The sequence below is a fragment of the Pristis pectinata genome, chromosome 30, assembly GCF_009764475.1.
Source record: "Pristis pectinata isolate sPriPec2 chromosome 30, sPriPec2.1.pri, whole genome shotgun sequence".
In the NCBI taxonomy this organism is placed as follows: Eukaryota; Metazoa; Chordata; class Chondrichthyes; order Rhinopristiformes; family Pristidae; genus Pristis; species Pristis pectinata.
In genome coordinates this window covers 7,777,263-7,804,473 of record NC_067434.1, presented here as the reverse complement: position 1 = coordinate 7,804,473, position 27,211 = coordinate 7,777,263, and the positions used below count along the sequence as shown (strand labels likewise).

Genomic DNA, 27,211 nt, shown 5'->3' with positions numbered 1-27,211 from the left:
AGGCATAATTCATTGGTTTTAGATCAAACTATTGCACCCTTCATTTGTATGAGGAATTCAATCATACTATGATCACTCTTTCCAAGAGGATCCCTAACTACAAGGTCATTAATTTTACCTGTCTCATTGCACAGGACCAGATCTAAGATAGCATTTTCCCTTGTAGGTTCATTAATATGCTATTCAAGAAAGCTATCACAGATGCATTCTATGAAGTCCTCCTCAAGTCTGCCTCAACCTACTTGATTCGCCCAATCTATGTGGAAGTTGAAGTCCATGACCACCGCCGTTCCATCCTTACATGCATCAAATATTTCTTGGTTTATTGCCTGTGCCACTGTAACGTTATTATTCGGTGGCCTATAGACAACTCCCACCAGTGATCTTTTCCCATTACTATTCCTAATCTCTACCTAGATGGACTCAACATTCTGTTCCTTAGATCTTATATCGTCTCTCACTATTGCCCTGATCTCATTGTTAATTAAGAGCACTACCCCACCTCCCTTACCTTCTTGCCTATCCTTCGGTATTATCTGATACCCTTGGATATTTAATTCCCAATCATCTCCACCCTGCAACCACATTTCTGTAATGGCCACTAAATCATACCCCTTTGTACTGATTTGTGCCACAAGTTCACTGACCTTGTATCGAATACTACGGGCATTCAGATAAAGTGCCCTTACATTCATTGTCCTTTTAGAATCCAGTAACCTTTGTGTCCTTTGCATTTGACTTTTCTGTTCTCCACTCTTACTTTTCCCTTTTCTAACTTTTGCTCTGGTCTCTGCTTTGCTTCCCTCTGTCTTTCTGCATGGATTCCCATCCCCCTGCCATATTAGTTTAAACCCTCCCCAACAGCACCAGCAAACAATCTCCCTAGGACATTGATCCCGGTCTTGCCCAGGTGTAGACCGCCTGGTTTGTACTGGTCCCACCTCCCCCAGAACCGGTTCAGATACCCCAGGAATCTAAAGTTAGACCATTTCAATAGGTGCAAGTCTAAACCAAGACTACACAGAACACAACAAGAATTGAAAATCGACTGTTTTGAGTGGGAGTGGAAAATTCACATTAGTTGCGCGAGGCTGTTTATCGAAAGTACAGCAGCCTGTGGTATCAGACAGGAGAAGCCCACCTAACCTCAGGCTAAGGATGCTTCATAGAACACAAGTCGAGTCAACTTGAAACTAAACGCAATACATAGATTTCTCCCTTGGGAAAAAGAAATCACCACTTGGCCAGGTTATACGTGACACAAGCTGAAGCACAAATTTAACAGATTAACCATTTGTGGAAGGTCAACTTCTACTGACCAGCAGGAACTACCATCATCTTGGATGCGAACAAAATTCTGCAGATGCTGGAAATGAAAAATGCTAGAAGTACTTAGCAGGTGAAACATCATATTCTGAGATAAACAGCATTTCATACTGGTTAGCCTTACTATGATGGTTCTGATGAAAAGTAAAACCTGATACGTTAACTGTTTCTGTCTCCACACATATTGCCTGTTAAGTATATTCAGAATTACCTTTTTATTATAAGAACTTAGAACTTTGATCACAGGGCAAGTCCTGTTGTATTTGAACACTATTTCCCAGTTATCAGTTTCTGTGTAATCAGCAGTGTGATCTGGTTACCCTCATTATTACTGGAATTGGATTTCCCAGTGGTAAGTACAGCAGTTGCACAATTCTCCACCCTTGAACTTTCTCCCCAACTCCAATCTGTTTTTTTGCTGGATGAAATACATTTCTTCCAGGTTGAACTGGCACTCACTATGTGGCCAGGTTCTTAAACAATCCCCAAGTTGAACCTTAAGACCCGATTTTTTCCTTTGTGAAAGGTTAGGGCTGAAAACTTTGCTCGGCCAACAACCTTAGCCTATCACACTTTGGGTATCATGCTGCCTCTTATACAAATATTTCATTCTAGCACAATTTATTGAAATTGAACCAGTGCAAATCATTGCTGATCTGGTAACCAATGTACTCCTGATCAAGAACTAATGGGAACAAAAATAATGAAGTTCAGGGCAGCCATAATTCAAACAGAGAATCTGCAAGTGCTACAGTGCTAAAACAAAAATCAAATTGTTCAAAGTTTTTTCCTTATGTTGCCAATCTCCATCTACTTTTTCAAGTTATAAAAAAATGATTTTTTTCAGAATGCTAAAGCAGAATCAATTACATTTCAACTCCCATTTGAGCTCCACTTTACACTCAGTCATCACTCTTGCTAAACCTTACAGTGTAAATATTGCTGTTAACCTCCTTCTTGGGCATTTTTGTCCTACATTATTTATTTACAAGCTGGGGTATAATATTCATCCATGACATGCCCCATTTTAAAACTTGCTTATCGATTTTAAATGTTCTGGTTTAAATTTAAAATTTCCCCTCTTAAATCTTTCAAAAGGGAGGGGCTAAATCACTATGTGGGGATGGTGATTCTTACGGATCACAAATCAACAGACACCAATGTTGAAACACTTCTCTGCTCTGAGAAACGAGTTGCCTGATGTGATGTCAGTGGTTGCAGAGAAATAGCAAGTCTTCTGCTTCTCAAGGCAAGTAAGAGGGAAAGCTTAAATAATCAAACTCACAAGAGATAAATGCAAGTGAAAAATTAAAAAAAAGCATGTAACGGCCATGAGATCCAAGCAGCACCCAAATGGATTGCTGATAAACAACAAAATGAGGGGTAAATGCATAACAGAGGGAAGGGCCCATTCACTTCATATTATCTGTGCCTGGTAAAGAGCTCTCCCAATTTGTATCACTCTAATTTTGGAGTTTTGAGAGAAAAAAAAGTAAGATTCTGAAATGTAATAAGTAAAAGATTTGGCCAATAGCTTACCTGGACTATGACCTCACGATCTACCTTGTTGTGAACTTGCACCTTATTGCACTGCACTTTCTCTGTAGCTGTGACACTTTACTCTGTACTGTTACTGTTTTTAGCTGTACTACATCAATGCACTCTGTACTGACTCAATGTAACTGCACTGTGTAATGAATTGATCTGTACGATCAGTATGCAAGACAAGTTTTTCACTGTACCTCGGTACAAGTGACAATAATAAACCAATACCCTACTTGACCGTGAAAGATGTTGGAAACTGCAATTAAAAGTTCAGTTGTTGTGGCAATGTGCACTTAACAGTTCGTTGGCCTGATTGGAAGTATTCAGCAACATCCACAGCACCTTTCTGAAGGAAATTGAATGTTCTTGAAAGGGACACTTTTGTAGGACTGTGAGGAAAAGGCAGGATGCATGGAAGTGATTGGACAGGTCTTTCAAACAGCTGGCACTGATGGCAGGAACAAATGGCCTCTTCTTGTACAGCGAGATTTTATCAACAGCCAGAAAGATTCCACAATGCTGGGACATGATTGAAGGCTGTATTGCAGCAATTTTACTAGAAGATTTAGGCACAAACTGAGGCAAAAGCTTGTCAAGAATCAAGGTGAAGAAGTCAGGTTGTGAACTGATTTCACATTCCTTCTAGTGGGTAATGGAGCACGTAAAGCTCACTATGGACAGCACTGGCAAAAAGTTTTATTCTATGAGTCTGGTCTGATAACACTCCAAATAACTTCTTACCTCTTTAGGTGCGATAGGCTTGTGAATTTTGACATCCTCCTCATCATCCACCATCATGTATCTGAAATAACAATTAAAATACACATTTTAAACAGGGAGAATATCAGCATCTGTGCAGAGGTACTGCATTTTAACAAAACCCAATCCAACAAATATATTTGAATTTTAGGACCAATGTGTGTGTAGTTACATAATTAATATTTTATACAAATGTCTGGTTACTACAAATATAAAAAATTAAAAAGTTAGCTGATAGCTCTCTTAGGTTCTGTCATTCTCCCCTTACAATCAGCTGCCAATACCCTCAGTTCTTGAAAACTACCAGTCAAATTTCCAAACCCTTTGCTCTCCTTGAACATGCTGCAGTCCTATCTAAGCATTGCTAAGTTTCTCCAAATAGGTTTTCTGCCCTTGTGCTATCAAAACAGATATCAAAGTCACTAACAAGATCCCACATAATTATGCCTAGATAATCTACCTGTCCCAACTGTTTTTTGACCTATATACAACCTCTGACAGAGCTGGGCACACCAAGGGCAAGTGTTTTGCTTGCAGGTGAGCTGTGATGAATGGGCATGGAAATGGGCAGTCTTAGTGATGCTACAGATAGGTGGTCCAAAGTTTGTCTCAAGGCAATATTTGACATCAAGGCTATAAATACATGGTTAAACTTCAGGCAGTGCAATGGCACAGTAGTGCTGCTGGTAGAGCCTCTGCCTCATACTTCCAGTGACATGGGTTCAATCCTGACCTCTGGCACTGTCTGTGCAGAGTTTGTATGTTCTCCCTGTGACTAGGTGGGTTTCCTCCAGGTTCAAAAATGTGAGGAGTGGTAGGTTAATTAGCTCCTAGAGGTAGAACATGGGGACAGTTGAAGGGAACCTGAGAGAATAAAATCAGATCTGTGCAGGATTAGTGTAAATTGATGCTTGACAGTCAGCATGGACCCAATGGGCTGAAGGGCCTGTTTCCATGCTCTACAAAGTCTTCTCCAGAGCTCATGCACTGTCATTGAGGTGGCTGGGATCATACTTGCCAGGTTCAATTCTTATCTGTCCAGTCATGCTCAGAGAGCCACCCGCAATGGCTTCTCTTTCCATACTCCCACCACTGCTTCTGGTGTCTCCCAAGAATCTATCCCTGGGATCGCCTTCTATTCCTCATCTTTGGAATATCACTTGTAAAGATGTCAGTTTCTACAACTAAGCTCCTTGTCTGGGACACATCAAAAAATTAGAAATTCCCTCCAACTAAGCATCAGGAATTCCAAAGCACCGACTAGCTCCTGTTGGTTCTGATGAAGGCCTGAAATACTAAACATTTCCCCTCCCACACATGCTGTCTGACCTGCTGAGTGTTCCCAGCATTTTCTGGTTTTGTTTCAAATTTCCATTCAGTCATTGCTCATTGTGCTTGCTGAGTTACATTGGATCTTCACTACGCAGAGTCTTGATTTAAAAATTCAACTTTCTGTTTTCCAGATTCCCCCATGGTCCCATACTTCACAATTTTTAATCTCCTGTAGTCCTACAATCCTATGATCCCACCTACAACAGTTCTGGCCTGTTGGTCATTCCTGAACTTAACCACTGCCCTTTGCAGTTGTGTCTTCAGCTCTGGAATCCCTTCCCTAACATTCCTGCCTCTCTTTCATCATTTCTTTAATATCTTCCTACTCTTTGACCAAACTTTCGGTCACCTGCCTAATATACCATGTTGCTTAGTGACATATTTAGTTTGATTTGTTAAAAGCATTGTATAGTAACAAGCTGTTGCAAAGTAAATCAGATTTTCACAACAACTCCAAATGAGTTTGGGTATGATACTATCAAAAGTAAATCTAAGCATGCTATCGCCCAAAACAAAAGTCGTGAGATTCAATTGCTTCTGTCATTTAACATGTGAACAAACATTCTTTTATTGAGTTCAGAAGAGTGGAAGCATCCATTTTATTCCTGCAAACTAATCTCCTTTAATGTACAGAACTAAGTTCTCAATTATCTTAAATTAATAAAGTGCTAGAAATATACAGAAGCTTTTTTTGGCTTAATGTTTTGTGTTGATGCCCCAGTCCCTTCCTTCATTAGCTTCGGTGAAGGGTCTACAGCAAAAGACACATCTTTTTTCTTTAACATCCTGTTGGACCAACTGTGTTTTGTATTTAACTTGTGGTTCATTTCAAGTGTGGTCTCACATTATCCTATTAGCCTCACAGCCCAAAAACAGATATGAAGTACTATTGAAAGAACATTTACCCACTAGGAATTATATGGTATTATTTCATGCGGCACACAAATGACCATTTGGCTCAACCAGATTTTACTTTTGAAAGCACCTACGTTAGTTACATTAACTCCTGTTATTGCAAGCTCCACTCTCTAATCACCCTGAACAGAGCTCTAGGACATGGTTGACATTAGAACTCTTAAGTGATTACATTTTCCTCCTCCCCTCAGTGCAAAAAGAAATTCATACTTTCAGTGGACAATACTCACTTCTCCAAGATGCTGGCTTTAATCTTATCATCTGTTTTTGGTTGTTTTTCCTGAAAAAAAAAAGAAAAACCGTTCTGAAGGAAAATAGTAGCAAAGCACCATGGAACCTACTGTACATTAGGACTGTACTTGATGTATCCACAACTCAATACTTACATTGTTACTTTTAGACAGGGTCAGAATGAACTGATAGATTGAGGTCAATAGTTCCTCCCATCAAGAAGTTCCAAGCACTGGTAACTTGGTTTATTATTGTTACATGTACCGAGGTACAGTGAAAAACTTGTTTTGCATGCTGTTCATACAGATAATTTCATTACAATAATGCACTGAGGTAGTACAAGGGGAAACAATAACAGAATGCAGAATAAAGTGTTACAGTTACAGAGTTACTTGATGACTGGGTGGCACGGTAGTGTAGCGGTTAGTATAACACTATTACAGCGCCAGCGATCGGGGTTCAATTCCTGCCGCTGTCTGTAAGGAGTTTGTACGTTTTCCCCGTAACTGTGTGGATTTCCCCTGGGTGCTCCGGTTTCCTCCCACATTCCAAAGACGTACGGGTTAGTAGATTAACATGGGTGTAATTGGGCAGCACGGGCTCGTTGGGCCAGAAGGGCCTGTTACCGTGCTGGATAAATAAAGTAAAGAAAGTTCAGTGCAGGCAGACAATAAGGTGTAAGGCCAAAACAAGGTAGATTATGAGGTCAAGAGTCCATCTTATCGTACTAGGGGACTGTTCAATAGTCTTATAACAGCAGGATAGAAGCTGTCCTTGAGCCCGGTGGTACGTGCTTTCAGGCTTTTGTATCTTGATGGGAGAGGAGAGGAGATGGGAATGTCCAAGGTGGGTGGGGTCTTTGATTACGTTGGCTACTTTTTCAAGGCAGCGGGAAGTGTAGACAGAGTCCATGGAGGAGAGGCTGGTTTCTGTGATATTCCGAGCTGTGTTCACAACTCTCTGCAGTTTCTTGCAGTCACGGTCAGAGCAGTTGTCATACCAAGCCATGATGCATCCACATAGGATGCTTTCTACGGTGCATCGATAAAAGTTGATGAGGGTCAAAGGAAACATGCCAAATTTCTTTAGTTTCCTGAGGAAGTAGAGGCGCTGCTGAGCTTTCTTGGCCGTGGCATCTACATGGTTGGACCAGGACAGGCTATTAGTGATGTTCACTCCTAGGAACTTGAAGCTCTCAACCCTAGCACTGTTGATGTAAACAGGAGCATGTGCACCACCCCCTTTCCTGAAGTTAATGACCAGCTCTTTTGTTTTGCTGACATTGAGGGAAAGGTTGTTGTCATGACACCATGTCACTAGGCTCTCCGTCTCCTTCCTGTACTCTGACTCATCATTATTTGAGACTCGGACCACGACCACGACTCACTGAGGGATTTGCATAACTCAAGGTGGTTACCTAGCAGAACACTACACATTGCAATCCTGTGTATCAAGCAAGAGCAGCAGCCAGAACAAGTGAATATTAACACATTATGAAACAGAATGCATCTGAACAATGAACAATGTAAACTTGATGAAATCTCTCTGCCCCACTTTGGTAGTAACAGAAGTTCTATAATTGTACTTGAGAGAGTTTCATCCTACATGTCAGTGAGTACAAGCTTCAATCATAAAACTACCCCATAATCAATGTTATAATTCAAGAGGCTCCAGGGCATGCAAGGGTATGAAATACCATAGTAATACCATACCAACTTCCATTAGTGTAGCGAAGCATCTCACCAAGATTGTGTTTTCTCTCCATTCAAAAGATGTAGGTGTTGCTAGCAAGACTAGCATTTAATGCCTAACCTTATTTGCCCTTGGGAAGGTAGTGGTCAGCCACCTTCTGGAACTGGTGCAGTGTAGATATTCCCACCCTGTCGTTAGGTAGGGAGTCCCAGGACTATGATGCAGCAACAGTGATGATATTTATTTCCAAGTCAGGATGGTATGCAATGTGGAGGGGAACCTGCAGATGGCAGTGTTACCTGCTACCTTCTGGAGTGCGGCTGAAGCAGCTTCGGCAAGTTACTGCTGTGCCTTTTGTGTAGAGGACATGCACTGCAGCCACAGTGAGCCGATGGTGCAGAGTGAATGCTCGGCAGATTTGGCACCGAGGTAAAGCAGGTTGCCTTGTCCTGAATGCTGGAGAGCTTCTGGGGTACCATTAAAGTAAGTGTAAAATATTCCAAAAGATTAATGAAAAAGAATAAGAGCTAGAACTAGTCAGAAATATAAAAACAAGAGTTTTTGTAGATATTTTAAAGAGCTTTGGTCCTATAGAAAGTCAGTTTGGGGAATTAAGAATGGAAAACAAGGAGGCGGCAAATGAATTAAACATGTATTTTGCATCAGTCTTAATCATAAAGGACATGAGTAACATCCCAGAAATAATTTTACGTTGAGAATTGGAAGAGACACAGAAGAATTGCAAAAACCAGGAAAGCTGTATTGAACAGTAGCTTAACATCTGTACTAGGGAGCTGTTAGAACCAGAAGATGGTATAGCAGGGCTCCTAGAAAAAAAACAAGGTAATCAGGCAAAGTTAATGTGGTTTCACGGAAGGGAAATCTCGTTTGACCAATTTATTGAAGTTCTTTGAAGTAACACGTTCAGTGGATAAAGGGAACCAACACATATACTAACGTTTCCAGAGGAGTTTGATAAAGTACTGCATCAAACTTACTGCATGAAGATCAAAGCACATGGTGTAAGAGATAACATATAGATAACATATACAAGACTGGCCAGCTAACAGGAAACAGTAAATACAAATCCTGATTAGTAAGATGTAATGAATGGTTTGATGATGAAGCCTCAACTTTTTACAATTTATGTAATTAACTTGGACAGAGGGACTGAAGGTATGGTCGCCAAATTTGCTGATACCACAAAGACATTTATTACTCTGAGATCTGGAATGGGCAGGATACCTCATGAGGAAAGGTTGGACAGTCCAGGCTTGTATCCAATGGACTTGAGAAGAAAGAGAGGGGACTTACTTCAACCATACAAGAGACTGAGGAGTGGATTTGGACAGGATGTACCCTCCTGAATGAGAATCCAGAACTAGGGGTCATCCACTAAGAGAAAGATAAGGTGAATTTTTTTTTCTCTCTCTCAGAGGGTTGCGATTCCCTTGCTTCAAGGGCAGTGGAAGCAATCTTTGAATGTATTTAATGCAGTGATAGGTTCTTGATAATTAAGGGAATGAAAGGTTACTCAGAGTAGACAAGGATGCGGAGTTGAGATACAATCAGATCAGCAGTGGTCTCGTTGAATGGTAAAACAGGCTCAAGGGGTTGAGTGGACTACTACTGCTCCTACTTCATGTGTTCATGTTCCATCAGACTCCTGACTTGTACTTTGTAGAAGGTGAAAAGAAAACAGAAAATGCTGGAAGTACTCATCAGGTCAGGAAGGATGCAAGGAGACAAAAACAGATTAACCTTTAAGGTTAATGACCAATCTTCAGAATCAAGACTTCAGGGAGTCTTGGTCTTGTTAAGGAAACTTAATACTGGCAGTAACTAGCACTCCAATCTGCACCATGTGCTTGAGGTGAGAAAAATAGGATGAGATTTATGTTCAAACTGGCTTCTTGCTGCACTTCAGGTGAGTTCCCAATACTGGAAAGAGTGAAAATGGATGAAGAAATATAGTACATTATGCAGGAAAGAAACTACTAAGAATGGACATGGACCAGGAGCTTTTAAGCTTTTTGGAATAGAAGTTCTCCTTGGCCTCATCCAAAGATTGCAGGGCTGGAATGTACGCACTGATGAATGTAGTGACCGTGGTTCTGTGTTAGAGTGAGCCAAAGGGTCATAAGACGTTCACTAATTCCACAGGGGGAGTTGCTGAGATCCTGGACTCGCTCATTCTTGGTGGCAAAGCTCACTGTGAAGATGGCATTCCTCTTCCAGTTTGCCCACTGCCTTGTCCTTTAAACTGGCCATTTTCTGCTCAACATCTTACTCTGGTTGGTAATGTCAATGTCAATGTGTCCAGATCCTCAGACAATGATAGGCATAGTGATATTCAGGTCTGTCACTGCTGCAAGTTGCACTGTGCAGTTTCTTCTAACATGGATTAACTATTGCATACCAGCTACCACATGGATTTGACAGAATGAGATCTTAATCCAGTAGCAAAGGGAACCAAGACGTATGGAGACCAGGATTTGTTGTATGGGTATTAACATCTCATACAATGGACCATGTCAACAAGCTGACAAGAGAGACCACCAATGGGGAGTTTGAGCTGCATCATCAAGAAGTGCTGAACCTCTGTTGCTGGTTGAGGCCGGGCAGTAGTGGTAAAGAAATGGTTGAGAAGAGAAAGGAAAACAATCTTTTTGCCAAGGCTGTAACAACGTTAATGTGCCCTGCCCGAGTTTCATTTGTGAAGTAATCATATGCTGGTGACTACATCTGAGGGATATGGAAAAGTCTGGCTTATATTTACACTATGCCCTTCACATCCAGAACTGCTTAATAAACAAGTAAAGCAAAACTTAAATGTACACAGCAAAGTTCATGGAAAAAATCTACTTTACATGTTGTTTGAAGGACATATTGACCAGAGGACCAGAATTTTCTGTCTTTTGAAATAATAGCACCTTTAAGCTTTTTTTTAAAATCCAAGACAACATCTCCAACAGAGTGCAGCATTCTGAGTACTGCACTGCAGGTCTGCCATCATCAGAGGTGATCATCGGTAGGATTCTTATGAGCATCAGCAGAAATGAATAATTTCCAGTCTCCTGTTCATATACCTGATGGACTAACCTCTGAAGTTGCAGGGTCAGGTTGCTCCACTGCCCCTTCCATTATTAACTGCACAGCGTAATCCAAGTTGCCTTTCGCCACAGATAGAACATGCTGCATGGTGGATATACTGCAGGATGGAAACATCTCGACAAGCAGCTGGACCCCATCTTCCTTTCCATCGCAGCTTTCCTAAAAACATAAGGGGCAGGAATGTCACGTGTAGGAAGGATCCTGATCAGGAGCTCAGGAACAGTTTGCCTTAAAATTCCTTAAAAGCTCATTCACATCTACAAGATAATTTTAAGAAAAGGCAAGGGTGAGCTGCAATGGCTAATGTGCTTTTCCTCGCCTGCACAATTGCAAGGGCTAGGACATCTTCAAGAAGTTAAAAGATTTAGGCCCATCCCACCGCAGTAATGAAGTAAACTGACAGTTTGTGCCAGGGAACTGCTGCACTCTCGGGAGTGACATCTATCACACGGCTTTAAACTGAAACCAGATCTAGTCTGAGGTGGACATACAAAATCAATAGGTTCCCCAAGGGTTCCAGCTAAGGAGACATTAAATTAGAATCCAAGGAATATATTTTGGTTCAAAAACCAAGACAATGGCTTCAATTGTCTTCAATTGGAGGAAATTTCTGTTCTGTAACTGATTGTGCCAAACAGACTCACAATTTACAATCTCACAAAAGTCTTTTTCCCCCATGTGCTATTTGTGTATATTTTCTCACGTTTTGTTACATTTCAATGTTTTATAAATCTTATGTGCAGAAATGATTCCAGCAAATAGCAAAGATTTTTGTTAAACAGTTAATAAAATTGTGTTAACTGCCTATATTCTTGGTTTTGAATTTATCTTGAACTATGTGAAGAAATTCACACAATTTTAACAATTGCTCAAAAAAAAGACTGACTCACAGTTGAATTAAAACTTATGGGAATCTCTTTACAATCAGCATTTACAGTAAAAAAAATCAGGTATATGGCGTGTTGGTGGTGCTGGATGAGCAGATTTTCTGGATTATTGGATTTTAATCCTATTAGAACTGTAACACAATCAATTAACTTTCCTTTTTGATGTTATACAGTGGAATAATAATAATATTTCAGTGAAACCAGAGTGTTTCATGAGAGTGAGGGAACCAGGGCTCCAGCATGTGAAAATGAACAAAAGAATCAGCAGTCAGCGAGCTATTTTCTGAACCATCTGAATTTCTAATTTTCTTAACAAAAATCATTGCTGTCTGCTTTAAAGCTTTTTAAAGCATGGAAATCCAGAAACAAGGATGAGAAAATAAACACAAATACCCCATTCGTTTTCATGGGGAAGCAGTGCTTGAAACTACGTACTACTGTGAGAGTGTAAATTATAAACCTGCTTGTCAAAATCAGTTCTAGAACAGAAATTTCTTCCACTAAATATCAAGATGACCACAGCTAAACTATATTCTAACTAATGAGAATTATAAAGCTGCAGATGCTGGAAATCTGAAATAAAACCAGAAAATACTGGAACCACACAAGCAGTCAGGCAGCAATTGTAGTTTCTTGATTGCCATTTGCTGTTGAACTCAATGGCACTTCTTTTCCAGCAATGCCCACCTTGCTCCTTTCTCCAACCTGATTTCAGTCCATCTCGTTTTCCTTGTTCACTCTCAGTATTTCCCTTCTTGAGCCTTGGTCCTATCCATGCCTTCCCATTCTCTCTACAACTTAAAACTAACTTTTCTCTCTTTCCCAGTTGTGATGAAGAGTTTTTATCCTGAAACATCAACTCCCCTTCTCTTTCCATAAATGCTGCCTGACCTGCTGAGTGTTTCCAGCAACTTCAGTTTTTGTTTTCTATTCGTTAGCCATTGATTCCATCCCTCCCTCTGACAACAAGCTGAATCAGATCACCCATACCCTTGGTATTGTATTTCACCATATATAGATGCCCACCACTACATGGTTGTTGTCTGCTGCTGACTCAGCTGACACGATTATTCCACCTTACTGCTGGCTGGCTTCCCATCTTTTCTCCTCCAAATCTTAAAATCATCCAAAACTGCTGACTCCCAATTGAGCAATGTCTTGAGTTTGGTAGTTTCATTTTAAACCCCACCAAGACCCCATTCCTTCCTCTTTCACATCTTACAAATTTCCTAGATCTACAAATCCATCCAATTCTGGCTCTTCCACTTCCAGAATAAAGGAGTCAGTGACAGCCCGGAAGGAGAGTGGCGGTAAAGACCAGAGGATAGTAGTAGTGTTCCCAGGGGATCAGTGGTAGCACCACAGTTTTTATTAAATAAATGGCTCAAATATGGATGAACAGCGTAAAGTTTCAAAATTTGCTGATGACACCAAACTGGAAGCGTGGTAAACAGTGAGGAGAGTTCTTATAGACTGCAAGGGGACACAGGCTAGCACAATTGGCAGACAAGTGTGAAGTGACACATTTTGGCGGAAGAAATAAGAGACAATACATGTTAAAGGGTGGAATGAGTCAGAGCTTGCAAAAGTGGATGGGTGCTTGAGGAAAATTAAGTTGCATGACCACGAGGAAACGTGACCAAATGAATTCCTCTCCAAGGAGTTGGGACAGTTCTAATGTGCCAAATGGTCCGCTTATGTGCACCAACTTTTTTTTTTAAAATGATACCTGTGCCTTAAACTTATTTTCCATTTCTTTGTTCCTAATTCCATTCTTTAAAAGAGCCCCTGCATCTTTGGCCAATCATTTGATCAAATGTCTCAGTATCTCCTGACGTGTCTTGGTCAAATGTTTGAATGTTCTCCTCCAAAGCATCGGAGGACATTTTACCAAGAACACTATATAAATGCCGGCTGCTGTTTTTCCTCCAACATTATTCCATCAGTAGGTGCAGGTATTGCACAATAAACTTAACTTGTCACAGGGATTCATCCATTAAAATATATAGAGACTAGGGATGATACATTTACGCTACCTCTCTTTTCCTTAGAAAAATTGCAGTACTTCTACAGCACATAAATGTACACTTTTCCCCCTCTTCCACCCAGTTCTATCAAAGCCCTAGTAAAGACCAGATTGCCTATTCAGGATTGGTAATCAGTGACTTGGCTGGAAGAATCCTTGCGTGAATGTAAAGCAAAAACAAGGGGCTCATCTGTGATGCCCACACAGTTGAACAGGATGTTAACATTTACTGGACCACTTATAAGTGAATGCAACTTTCTCTAAAGACTATGTTTATTTGTTCGTTACAATATGTAATTGAATCCCAGGATCTGACTAATCCCTGATTAAAATCATAAGGGGGCATAGATGGGGTGAATGCACTCAGTCTCTTTCCCCCCCACCCCCCCACCAGAGTTGGGGAATCAAGAACTAGAGGGCACAGATTTAAGGTGAGAGAAAGATTTAGCAGAAACATGAGGGGAAACTTTTTTTTTTACACACAAAAGGTGGTATGTATGTGGAATGAGCTGCCAGAGGAAGTGGTTGAGGCAGGTACAATAACAACTTTTCAAAGACAGTTGGACAGGTAAATGGATTAAAAGGTTTAGAAGGTTATGGGCCAAATGCTGGCAAATGGCACTAGTTTTATTCTCCAAATTCTGACATTAACAAGGGAGTCAGTCCCATCTGATTTAATGTTTTTTTTTCCCCCCCATTTATGGGATGCAGTCTTCATTAGAAGTCAGCACTTGTTGTCTGTCCATAACTACCCTTGGGGAGGAGGTGAAAAAAAAAATCAAAAATCTGAAAACGCTCAAAATCTGAAATAAAAACACCAATTGCTAGAAACACTCATGAAGTCAGTCAGCATCTGTAGAATGAGAATTATTACCATTTCAAGTCCATAGCCCTTCATCATGAGTTCTGATGAAGGGTCTTGGTCCTGAAACATTAACTGTTCGTCTTTCCACAGATGCTTCCTGAGGTGCTGGTAGTTTCCAGCAATTCCTGCTTTTATTACTTGAGAAGGTGGTGGAGAACTGCCTTCTTGAACCACTGCAGTTCTTCAGTAAAGGGTGAGGTGTTCCTGGATTTTGACCCAGCAATGGTGAAGAAGTGATACATTTCCAGGCAGGACGATTTGGAGGTGAAGCAACTAATGGCAGTGTTCCCACGCGCCAGCTGTGTGACTCTTGTGCCTTCTGTGGATGGTACACAATGCAAGCAAAGTGCACCAATGGCAAAGAGACTCAAGGTTCAGGGTATGGATGGTGTTCCGAGCTGCTTTGTCTGGAAGAGTTCAGCTCTAAATGTTGGAGCTGCACTCATCTGGGCAAGTGGACGGTATTCCATCACATTCCTTACTGCCCTGTATTTAATCAAAAGGATCTGGGGAGGCAGAAGAACTTTCACATGAGCATGTGAATTTGGAGCAGGAGGTTATCACTTTACCCGTTCCATCATTCAATTAGAGAATGGTACATGTGATTATAATCTCAATTCCCACCTACCTGTATAACCTTTCATACCCTTGCTTTTCAACAACCTATTCACCTCAAAAGAGTGGAAGCAGAGAGGTACAAAGACTTAACCCCCGAAGAAAAAAAATTCACCTCATTTCTATCTTAAATTGGTTACCCATTATTTTTAAAGTGTCCCCTCCTTCTAAATTTTCCCAAAAGAGAAACTTCCTCTCCACATCAAGACCACTCAGGATACGTTTTTCAATGAATTCACCTCTTGCTTAGCCTGCCCAATCTTTTCTCATAAGACAACCCACCAATTCCACTTACTAGTCCAGTAAGTGTAGCAAAATATGGCAGAAACTGAAAATTTGAAACAAAAACAGGAAAAGCATTCAGGAGGTTAAGTAGCATCAATAAGGACAGAAACAGAATTGACATTTCAAGTTAAGGACCCTTCATCAGTACTGGTGCTAGTGATGATGAAGGGTCCTTGAGGGTTTCTCTCCTTGCTGATGCTGCTTGACCTGCTGAGTGGTTCCAGCTCCTCTTTTTTTCTTAAAAATCAGTCTGGCAAACTTTCTCTGACTGCTTCCAAAGTATCGACATTCTTTATTAAATAAGGAGACCAATATTGTATACAGAACTCCAGATTTGGTCTCACCAATGCCTTATATAACTGAAGAATAAACTCCCTTTGCTTTCTATTTGCTTGCTGTACCTGCATGTTATTCTTTTATAAATCATGCAGCAGGATGCCCAGATCCTTCTGCATCTCAGAGTTCTTCAATGTCTCACCATTTAGACAGCATGCTTCTTTTCTGTTTTTTCTGTCAGTCACTCACGGAGTGTAGAACATCCAGCCTCCGACCTGTTCTCAGTCACACTATTCACCTGGTTAGTTCAGGTCATTGGTGACTCTTGGATTTTGATGGTAGGGGACCAGATTCTGTTAATGTCATTAAACGTCAAGGGGAGGTGGTTAATGTTGGAGATGGTCACTGTCTGATGCATGTGTCTTGAACATTACTCACATCAGTCCGCGCCCGACTCTTCCCTAGGTCTTGCTGCACTCAGGCATGAGCTGCTTCATTATTGAAGGGATTGCAAATGGAATTAAACTTAGTGAAATTATGAGCAATCATCTATATTTCTGACTTCATGAAGGAAGGTTGGTCATTGATGGAGCAGCTAAAGGTCGTTGTGGACTCTGCCCTGGTTACTTTCTGCCCGAACCAATCATTTTCCAAAAAATGAAAAATAATTCTGTGGTAAGTATCTACCAGATGTTGCTCAACTCCTTCCAGGCTAACCCTCTTGCTGGTCCTGCTCCCCTAAATGTTCGGCATAGGGTCACCTCAAGGCTCCATGCCACACACCACATAAACTTTACCCACTCTACAGACTACGATTCCAAGTCATTAAATCCCTCTGTTATCTCTCACATTATTTACTTTAGTGGTTTCCTTAATCTGCAGCAGTCACCCTTTGGTAGAAATGCTCTTTTGAACTCCTGCACTAATTTTCTCAGTACTTGAAGCCCTCAGCACAGGGATAAGGGCTTTGATCAACACTGCCAGCACCTGTTATAGTCAGTAGAATACTGAACCTTTGCAGTGGCTCCTACTCCTGCTACCAAACTGCTTTCCAATTCCATTGATGTCTTCTGTTCCCTGTCACTTGGCTGCTTGTTCAAAGAAGATGTGGTATCTTGCGAGCCTGCAGGAGGAGGAACATTTTCTGTAAAGGTACAAAAAATAAGTTAGAAGCATTCAGCTACCTTTCTGTGTACTTAAGTCTCCCGTGAATGTGTAAAGTGAGAACTAATATCAATTATTCCTGTATCCTTAATTATTCCTACAACCTATACTAAAACACCTTGAATACAACAAGGCCACAAACCACCAATCAATAACAAGGACCAGAGAGCCAACTAATAAAATCAGTACAAGATATCTTCAAAGTGTAAATGGGAATAGCAGAATAATTAACTGATGTTGCTAAGCCTGAAGTGGATCTTATATTGAATTTCACTGGAAGTGTAGGAAATTGAGGATGGAGTTAAGAGTGGAGTGGGTTAGAGCTCAGAATCACTCTACTGAAGAGATACATTCCAGGAAGTAGACTGATCTGTCCTCTGCATTTTAAAACACTGTATTTCTAACTTTTTCCGCATCTGATAAAACATTATCAATCCTGAAATGATAACCTGGTTTCTCTCGCCTGACCTGCTGATATTATTAGCACTGTATCTTATTTTGAAGTTGTTGCATCCACAGTACTTTTCTTGTATATTGAAGGTTGCTTTTTGGGAATGGCTGAAGTGGGGAGCAGTGAAAACTTGGATGGGAAGTGGGGATCTAATATAATATGAAATCACACATTATTACAGGCATAAACTAACCAGGTAACCAAATACAGTTTTGCTGCAGAATAATGCATTGACAGGAACTTCATTCAATGTACATCACTTAATTGTGTGCAGAGCTCAGTAGGTAGCTCTCTTGCCCGACAGGTTCAGAAGGATGTTGAAGATCCTTGGCATTATCTGAAGAGGAGTAAATTTTTTTCTTGTTTCCAACCTTGATTAGATCTCATGGAGCACTCTGAAAGGGTCTGGATGTCATATTATAAAAAGGATGTGGAATAGGCTGCATGTAGTGGTAATGCTACTCCTAAACAGAGTGCAGGTTGTGGTCATTCCTGTCAATTAAGTCTACCTGTTGCATGACAAACTGATTTTACATAACTTATTGGTTTGTACAGTAACTTTCATCCACTCACTGCATTCTTCTACGGAAATTACCCTGCCTTTTATTGGGAGAGGATACTACAGTTTCTGTCATAAATTCTATTTCCTTTGCTCTTTAAACAGACTGTTTCTGATTGCTGTACAAACAATGCTTGCTCATGGCAATAGATACACTCCACCTCCAGTGGCTAACAGAGTTGTTCTCAGACATCTATGGAGAAGGTGCAAAATAGAAGATGCAAGGATGATACCAGAAATGAGGTCATTCTCATCAGGAAAGTCTGAACCTTTTTTTCCCCCAAAACCCTTAGTAAAAGTTTAAAACTCAATGAAAGAGTAGAGAATTGTCCTGATTATCATGAAACAATTTGACTGTAGAGAAGATGGTTTCATGTGTGACACCTCACAACTACAGACCATAAATACAAGACTGTCACTGATATGGAAATCAGAAAATACTTTTATCCAGATAATTTTTAGAAAGTAATACCCGTTACTACAAGAGTGAGATAGAACACCTGGTTGAGTGGTACCTCAATAACAACCTCATGCTCAATGTCAACAAAACCAAGCAGCTAATTGTTGACTTCAGAAAGGGGAAAGTTAGAAGACCCCATACCAGTTCTCATTGGTAGGTTCGGGGTTGGGAGAGTCAGCAGCTTCAAATTCCTGGGCGTTAACATCTCGGATGACCTTTCCTGGGCCCGGCATATAGATGCAATCACGAAGAGGGAGTGCCAGTGCCTCAACTTTCTTAGAAATTTAAGGAGATTTGGCTTCTGTAGATGCACTGTTGAAAGTATCCTGGCTGGTTGCATCACAGCCTGGTACAGCAATTCCAACCCACAGGAACACAAGAGGCTGCAGAGAGTAGTGGACACAGCCCGGTCCATTATGAGCACATTCCTCCCCACCATTGACAGTATCTACAGGAGGCACTACCTCAAGATCATCAAGGATCCCCACCAGCCAGGTCATGCTCTCTTCTCACTGCTAATGTCAGACAGGAGGTGCAGAAGGCTGAAGTCCCACACTGCCAGGTTCAGGAGCAGCTACATTCCTACAGCCGTCAGGTTCTTGAACCAGCCTACACAACTCTCGTCCTACCTCAGCAATAGAACACTACAGACTACCTCTTGCACCACCATGGACTTGTCTCTGATCATGCAAAACAATTTTTTTTCTCTTCACTGTCTTGTATAATTTATATTCTGTGCTGTCTGAACCTATGTGCCTGTGATGCTGCTGCAAGCAAGCTTTTCATTCTACCTATACATCATGATACTTGTGCATGTGAGGGTAAACTTAAAGAATGTAGAAAAAAGCCTCATATGGAACATTAACATAACCAGACTGTATTGTGTGTTTATGTTGTAAATGCCTCAGGAAGATTATAAATCAACATCAGTGAAGATTTGAAAATCAAGTAAATATTAAAAGCCAATAAACTTAATTAAATGTACAAATTTGTTACTCAGTGCAAGTTTAGTTGTCATTAAAAAAGATACTGCTTTTCAGCAAAAAGCTAAAACAGTTAATGTATCAAATCAGATTCTTAATGTGCATTTGATCAAGTAATATATTGTCCCCAGCTGCCATCAGGTTCTGTCTCACAGATTCAACTGTTGAGCAGTCTTTCCCTTTCAGATGATGTCTATCGTACTTTAAGCTTTATTGTTATGGATTACCAAAATTTGTTTAAAAAATTTATATCTGCTATGATGTAGCTGGATGAAGATGAGCAATTGCCATTATGTCCAAACTAAACAACAGTCTCATCATTTTCTTACCACACTGCTTTGCTTTTAGTTTAAATACACAGCTCTTCTGAAAGTGACTGAAATCATTTTTCCCTTTGCTGTGTTAGTTGCAGTTGAACAACTGTCTTCAAGTAGTTCCAGGATCTCTATGAAGCTTTGCTTCTAACCCAAAACAGAGAAAAGACACTGGCAAGTTCACCCAAGGTGATTTTGTACTGACAGCAGTTTAACGCAGCCTCTCACATCCATTAAAAGCCAACCTTTGGACTGAAGATTAAAGTCACAGGTTCCCTTCCCTGACGGACATTAATGAGGACTGGATTCTTGTAGAGAGATGTTATGGTTGTTTGCATTTTCTCCTGATGCCAGGCCACAAGTTTATTAAATTCAGTTTAAGAACTTGCCATAACCCTTAACTTCTGATACCAAACCAATACAATATCCTGACAATCAGAAGTACCCCTTTTCAATGGGGTTTAATTTATACTGCTGGCTTTCTAACCAAACCCAATAATAGGGAAGGTGAACAACCTGCAATGCTACTAAATAAATGTCAGTTAGGGGGATTTGGACGGAAGTGTATATTCTGGAATTAGGGAATAAACTGAGCTCAGATTTGTTTCTGGCTGTAATAATACATTAAGAGGTCCTTTACTAGCAAACCTCTTTCATGATGTCTGCTCCTTTCACCTTAAGGACAGATAGACTTTTCCTGGCCTCTAACTCTCTCCTAACTCTAACCCCTGAGAATCTTACATGCTTTAATAGGATCACCTCTCATTCTTCTAAATTCCAATGAGTGCAGGCAGAACCTGCTCAACTTTTCTTCATTAGACAACCTCTTCATCCCAGGAATCAACCTTGTGAATCTTCTCTGAACTTCATGCAACGCAAGTATAACGCTTCTTAAAAAAAAATACAGTGCTTCAGAGATGGTCTCTGCAGCAAGACTTCCCATTTTTATGCTCTACTCCTTTGCAGTAAAGGCCACACTCCATGTGCTTTTCTAATGTTCACTGTAGTTGCTTGCTAACTTTCTGTGGACAGCTGGATCCCTCAGTATGGAAGCATTCTATGGTCTCTTTTCAATATTCTGCTTTTCCATTCTTCCTTCCAGAAGGACAAAAAAACATAGCAGGAGTAGGGCTCATGACGAAGCCTGACAATGAGGGCTGAGGTAGGCCTCAGGATGAGGCCGTTTGTGCCTCACCTGTTGTTCAATTAGTTCACAGCTGATCTTTCGTTTCAATCCCACTTTCCTGCACCAACTCCACTTCCCTTGAAACCCTTCATATCTGTAAATCCAATCTCTCTCCAAAAGGGAATCTCCCATTTCCTCCAATTTATTTCTTCTGCTACATTTTTGCCTACTCACTGAACCCAGATATATCACTTTCAAGACTCTGTATCTTCCTGACTACTTGCTTTTCCACATGTCTTTGTACAGTGATTCTGGCTACATTACACCAAGTCACTTCCTCTAGGTCATGAACACAGACTATAAATAGTCAAGACCTCAACACTGATTCCTGTGGCACCCAACTAATTACAGCTTGCCAGCCAGAAAATTAAATACTTTTGAACTGTAATCATTGGAAATACAGCAATCTACGCACAATGAAGAATGTGCAATCAAGCAAAGGCAGTTTTTACTTTCAATAGTGAGTATTCACTTCAGACATTAGGAGTTCAGAACTAGCTTCGGAGGTGAAGACTATTTCTGGAAAATGACACAGTCTGCTCTGTCGCTGGGAGAGAGGATTGGGTTTCAGGTACTGACTCCAGTGGGGTGTTGCAGTTAAGCCAAAATAGCTTTTCTTCATTCTGCTAGAGTTAGAGATATGTGGTGAGAGCAACTGGAAGGGAGGTGGTGGAGTGCTGATGCCTTAGGATGAGGTGAGATACAGCCACTTTACCCTCTGCATGCATCCACTTTTCCCCTGCAGATCTACCACAGACATCTTGCAATCAAATCAGATGGCTACGTTTATACTGGTTTCGGTGCGTGGGGGTAGAGGAGAGAAGAGAGGTAGAGGGGAAGAGACAGAGAATGAATGCAGGAGACAGAAAAAGAAACAGAGAGATTAAAAAAAAGGCTTAATTATGCTGCCTCATGTCAGAATGTGCAAAGTTCTTCAAGGATCATGAACTGTTCTTTCACAGGTAAATCTGGCAGGCAATTTACACACAGGCAGAAACAAATGACCAAATTGCAGATGCACCTGTCCACAACAAGTGACCATGGTGCAGTGCTTGAGGAGATAGTCCCACCTTCACCCAGGGAGCACTTACTTCATGCAGCAAGATGAATTAGATTCATAACAGTCTCAACAGCTCAGAAGTAGGCATCAATGAAGTGTTGTGGCCCATCAACAGCAGCAGGCATTTTCCATCACAATCTAAGACCATGTCCTGGTAAATTGCTTACTCTAACGCTACCATTAAGCTGGGAATCTACCGTAGTCTAATGAGCAGACACGGTAGTGTAGCGGTTAGTGTAACGCTATTACAGCACCAACGACATAGGTTCAATTCCGGCAGCTGTCTATAAGGAGTTTGTATGTTCTCCCTGTATCTGCGTGGGTTTCCTCCGAGTACTCCGGTTTCCTCCCACATTCCAAAGACGTACGGGTTAGGAAGTTGTGGGCATGCTATGTTGGCACCAGAAGGGTGGCAACACTTGCGGGCTGTCCCCAGAACACTAAGCAAAAGATGCATTTCACTGTGTGTTTCGGTGTACATGTGACTAATAAAGAAACCTTATCTTAGCAGTGCAGAAGATCATACTGAGGGGAACTACAGTTATATCCAAATGTTAGGTGCCAACTTGAAGCTGCAAAACAGGGCCACGTACATGCTGAAGATAAGGTACCTTATGCTATTGTCAGAGCTAAGCAATTCTACAAATGATCATACCAAAACTCTAGTCATGTCACGTGCAATCATGACTACAGGAGAAAGCTGCACAACAAATATTCCTATCCCCAATGAAGGCAAAATTCCATACGTGCAAGATGAGCATTAACAGGCATTTTCAGCTGGATAACAAGCCCATGATCCACATGAGGGTCACCCTGAAGTCCCCATCTTCACAGAAAACAATCTTCATCAAATTTAATGCATTCCCTTTTCTATCAAGGAACAGGAGAGTGCATGAAATTCAGGAACACATTTTCCACAGAAAGGCAGGGGAAAAGGAAACAGATAGATACAATTATGGCCCAGCCTATCATCAATGAGCAGCAAAGTAATGAAAGGTGTTTTCTAAAGTGCCACCTAAACAACACCTACCCAATAATAACCTGCTCAGTTTTGGTTTAACCACTGGTCTCCGAACCTCAACAGAACCCTGATCCAATCAAAGGCAAAGGTGTTGAATTCCAGAGGTAATGCAAAAGTGATTATTTAAATATCTACTATCAAAACAGTATTTGACCAAACATGCAATTAAGAAGCACCATCAAAATTAGTCATTGGGAATGGTGACGGGAAGGGGGCAGTAGGAGATGGAGGGGAGATGGGAGATAGAGAAAGAAAGGCTCCAGTGGCTGGAATTATACCTACCATAAAAGCAGATGGTTGTGATTGCCAGAGGTCAATCATCTCAGCCCCAGGACAGTGCTGGATAGACTTGGTCATACTGCACACAAACAGGTCCTTCAGCCCACCAGGTCTATACTGACCGTCAAGCACCCATTTCAAACTAAACCCATTTCATTTACCTACATTCCTGTCACCTATCCTCACATTCTACCACTCACCTACATATGAGGGTAATTTACAGTGGCTAATTAATCTACCAATCCACACATCTTTGGGATATGGGAGGAAACCGGAGCACCCGGACTAAACCCATGCAATTACAGGGAGAACATGAAAATTCCACACTGACAGCACCAGAGGTCAGCTTTGAACGTGGATCTCTGGAGCTGTGAGGCAGCAGCTCTATTCGCTACACCACTAATGTTACAGGAGTTCATTAAAGAGTGTCCTAGGATAAACCATCTTCATCTGATTCATTAACAACTTCTTGCCCATCATGCCAGGAGTGTGAATACTGGCTGATGTTTGTGGGGTCTGCAGTTCTAATTACAGCTCCTTAGATAACGAGGTAGTAAATGGCTACATATGCAGCAAAATCTGGACAACACAAAGACCTAGGCTGATGTGAGTAACATTCACACCACACAGGTACCAGACACCGACCATCTCCGACAAGAGAAAATCTAAACATTTCCCCATGACATTCAACTGTCTTCCAACTGGCACGTTCCCTGTCACCAACATGCTGGGATTATCAATCACCAGAAACATAATGGGACCAACCACAAATTCTATAGCTATTTGAGCAGTCAGAAGCTGGACATTCTGCAATGAGAGACATCCTCCAATTCCTCACAGCCCTGCACCATCAGCAGGAATGTGACAGTATAAACTGCCATTGCCAATGTACAGCTCCACCACAACCTAGAACAAAGCAGCTTTGTTGATCATCACCCAACCTACCACTAAATTTTCACTACTTTCACCACCAGCACACAGCGACTGCAGTTTGTTTGATCTACAAAGACACACTACAGCAACTTGCCTACAGCACCTTCCAAAAGGTGCAACCTCCATTACTTGGAAGGGCAGGGTAGAAGACATCAGCCAATTCACTCCAAGTCACAGACCAACCTGACTTGGAAATATATTGTCACTGGGTCCAGGTCCTGGAATCCCATGCTTAACAGGAAGTACTTTCAAAAGCTTGTGAAGGTAGCCCACCAGGACTTCAAGAGTCATAGGAACTGAGTCAATGATGGTCTCACAGGCAACATGCATATCCTTGCAAACTGTGATCTTCATCATCAGATCTATCACAGATTCAGTCCCAATGCAGATTGGAGTCAAGCAAAGCTCCTCAGTGGAGTGAAGCTAATCTACAGGATGAACTTGAAATTGTTCAATCTTAACCACCTTCACCGCTGGATAGATTCACTCCAATCTCAGTCAGCAATCCTCACTGCACAGACAAGGTTAGTATGTGGACACTTGAGGGCCAAGCTCCAAACCTTGATGATTGTTTCACTGAAGCATATGAGAAGATGGGTCTTGCACTAAACATCCTGAAGACAAGGATCATGACAAACCTGCCCCCACCACACTATATTACAATCCAATAAATAAGATCCCTAACAAAATGCTGGAAAACATTCATCACTTCCCATGTACACCACTACCTCAGGTGCACCAGAAGAATTTTCAGCCCCTGAGGTTAAAGAGCCTTCAAAGACCACAACTTCAAACCCAGCACCAGGCTCATGGTCCACCACACAGCAGTGATCTCCAACGTCCTGTATACTTATGACCGACAATTGGCACCGCAGAGTACTGGAGAAATACCACCAATGGTGCCTCCGTAATTCTTACAAACCCACAGGCAGGATAGGTGAACCAGTAACAGTGTCCTCTCCCAGATTAACAACCTCAGAATCACAGTTCTGATCAAACTCAACCAGCTCTGATGAGCAGACCACAGCATCTATATTCCTGACTCTAGACACTTGAAACAGGCTCCATCAATCCAAACTCCATCATGGCAAATAATTCCCAGAAGGACAAATAAAATGCTTCAAGAATGAAAAAAAAACAAGATGCTAGAGGAACTCAGCAGGCCAGGCAGCATCCGTGGAGAAAAACAGACAATCAACGTTTCGGGTCAGGACCCTTCTTCAGGACTGAAGATAAGAAAAGTTGAAGTGACTGGCAACGGGGAGATGCAGCTCCTGGTTACAGACGGAGCGCAGGTGTTCCCCCGTTGCCAGTCACTTCAACTCGCCCTCCCACTCCATCACTGATATGCCAGTCCTTGGCCTCCACTGCACACAAACACAAACTGGAGGAACAGCACCTCCTTTTCCATCTTGGGACCTTACAGCCTAACAGAATGAACGTCAAGTTCTCCCACTTTAAGTAAACCAAAACCACTGCCCCCCCCCCCCCCCATGCCTCTTCTTTTCTTCCCTTTCCTAGCCTCTATCTCTTTTTTCTCCTCGTCTTTTTTGTTCCTCCCCTTCCCCCGTGGGGTGCCTGCCTCCATACCTTTGACCCATCCCTGGTGGATCTGCCCTCCCCTCCTCCCCTGCATCTGCCTATCACCACCTCGTGCCCACCCCGCCTCCCCTCTTTTGTCCACCCATCACTGCTCTGTTTTTCCCTAAATATTGGGCTTCTCCTTTTCATATCTTCAGTTCTGAAGAAGGGTCCTGACCCGAAACGTTGACTGTTTTTCTCCATGGATGCTGCCTGGCTTGCTGAGTTCCTCGAGCATTTTGTTTTTTTAAAATTTAGATTCCAGCATCTGCAGTCCTTTGTTTCTCTAAAATGCTTCAAGAATGTCCTCAAAACCCCTTTAAAAAAATATACTTCAGCCTGACGTGGAAACCTTTAGACCAAAATAACCAAACTAACAGTGAAACAATAGTGTAACAAGACACCCCAAGCTCTTTGAATCTCTCCAATGCAAGCTTGTGGAGGTCAAATGCAAACAGTGGAAAGAGCATACAATATTCTAAATCATCCATCAACCTGTTCCATCAAGCTCCAATTGCCCCATCTGTGGCAGAGTCCTTGGATCCTGCATAAGACTCATTGGTCATCTCTGAATCCACAAAACCAGTGCAAACAAGTCTTCCTCAACTTTGAAGACTGCCCGAGTTGATGGCATCTCAGGAGTTAAATAGAAGAGTGTTTTAACTTAATGCAGTTATTTCCTTGAAGCTCCAGGGTCTACAACATGACTAGCTCCAAGCATATACAAATTTAATGGTAAATTATGTACAAAAATCCCAAATTCAATTGTTACTTTTCTTTTTGAACATATAAATTACTGCAGTTTAAGCCCATATTTTGATGTAAAATTTGATCATTTAAAAGTTCCAGAATTTATGTCACCCAAAACTAAACAGATAACTTACAAAGTTGTCAAAGAAATTGATGGGAGATGAAATGCAGTCTTTACAATCCTCCCACGGTTTACTTCATAGACATTCATTTCATTCCAGTCAATACAGACGATGCATTTATTTGAAATGTCACCATATTATTGCTTCCATAGAAATGCACATGTGATAAAAGAGGCCATGAACATGGCCGATAGCCTCAAGCAAAATTGCAGCTTCAATGAATTAGTGTTGGTGTTTACACCCCTGCACATGGAGTATTGACATTTACCACAGCATGTTTCTCTCACTTTCTACCCACTGCATACACAGATCGAGATCCTGTCCTAGCAGGATCATTAAATTATGATTACAAATAACATCAAAAGTGGATAGGAGAATTGGAAACAAACACTGATGACATTGCAGCACACCAAACTACTAAACTAGTCTAGATGATTCAATTTTGCACAGAGCAGGGACCAAATCCAAGACCTTCTAACA

The 27,211-nt window shown here is 41.3% G+C and overlaps 1 protein-coding gene across 4 annotated transcripts in view; it reads right to left on the bottom strand.

Annotated features, from left to right (window-relative positions):
• cuedc2 (CUE domain containing 2) overlaps nucleotides 1-27,211 on the bottom strand; it is a 37,072-nt gene that overhangs the window by 4,125 nt on the left and 5,736 nt on the right. For 3 of the 4 annotated variants that reach the window (XM_052041529.1, XM_052041528.1, XM_052041530.1), the window contains 4 exons: nucleotides 16,882-17,012; nucleotides 10,903-11,073; nucleotides 6,108-6,157; nucleotides 3,613-3,673 (listed from right to left, as the gene is read on the bottom strand). In XM_052041529.1, the coding sequence (XP_051897489.1) occupies nucleotides 3,613-3,673; nucleotides 6,108-6,157; nucleotides 10,903-11,073; nucleotides 16,882-17,012 (413 nt within the window). The remainder of the gene's footprint in view (nucleotides 1-3,612; nucleotides 3,674-6,107; nucleotides 6,158-10,902; nucleotides 11,074-16,881; nucleotides 17,013-27,211) is intronic. The other variant, XM_052041531.1, reaches the window with a different exon arrangement.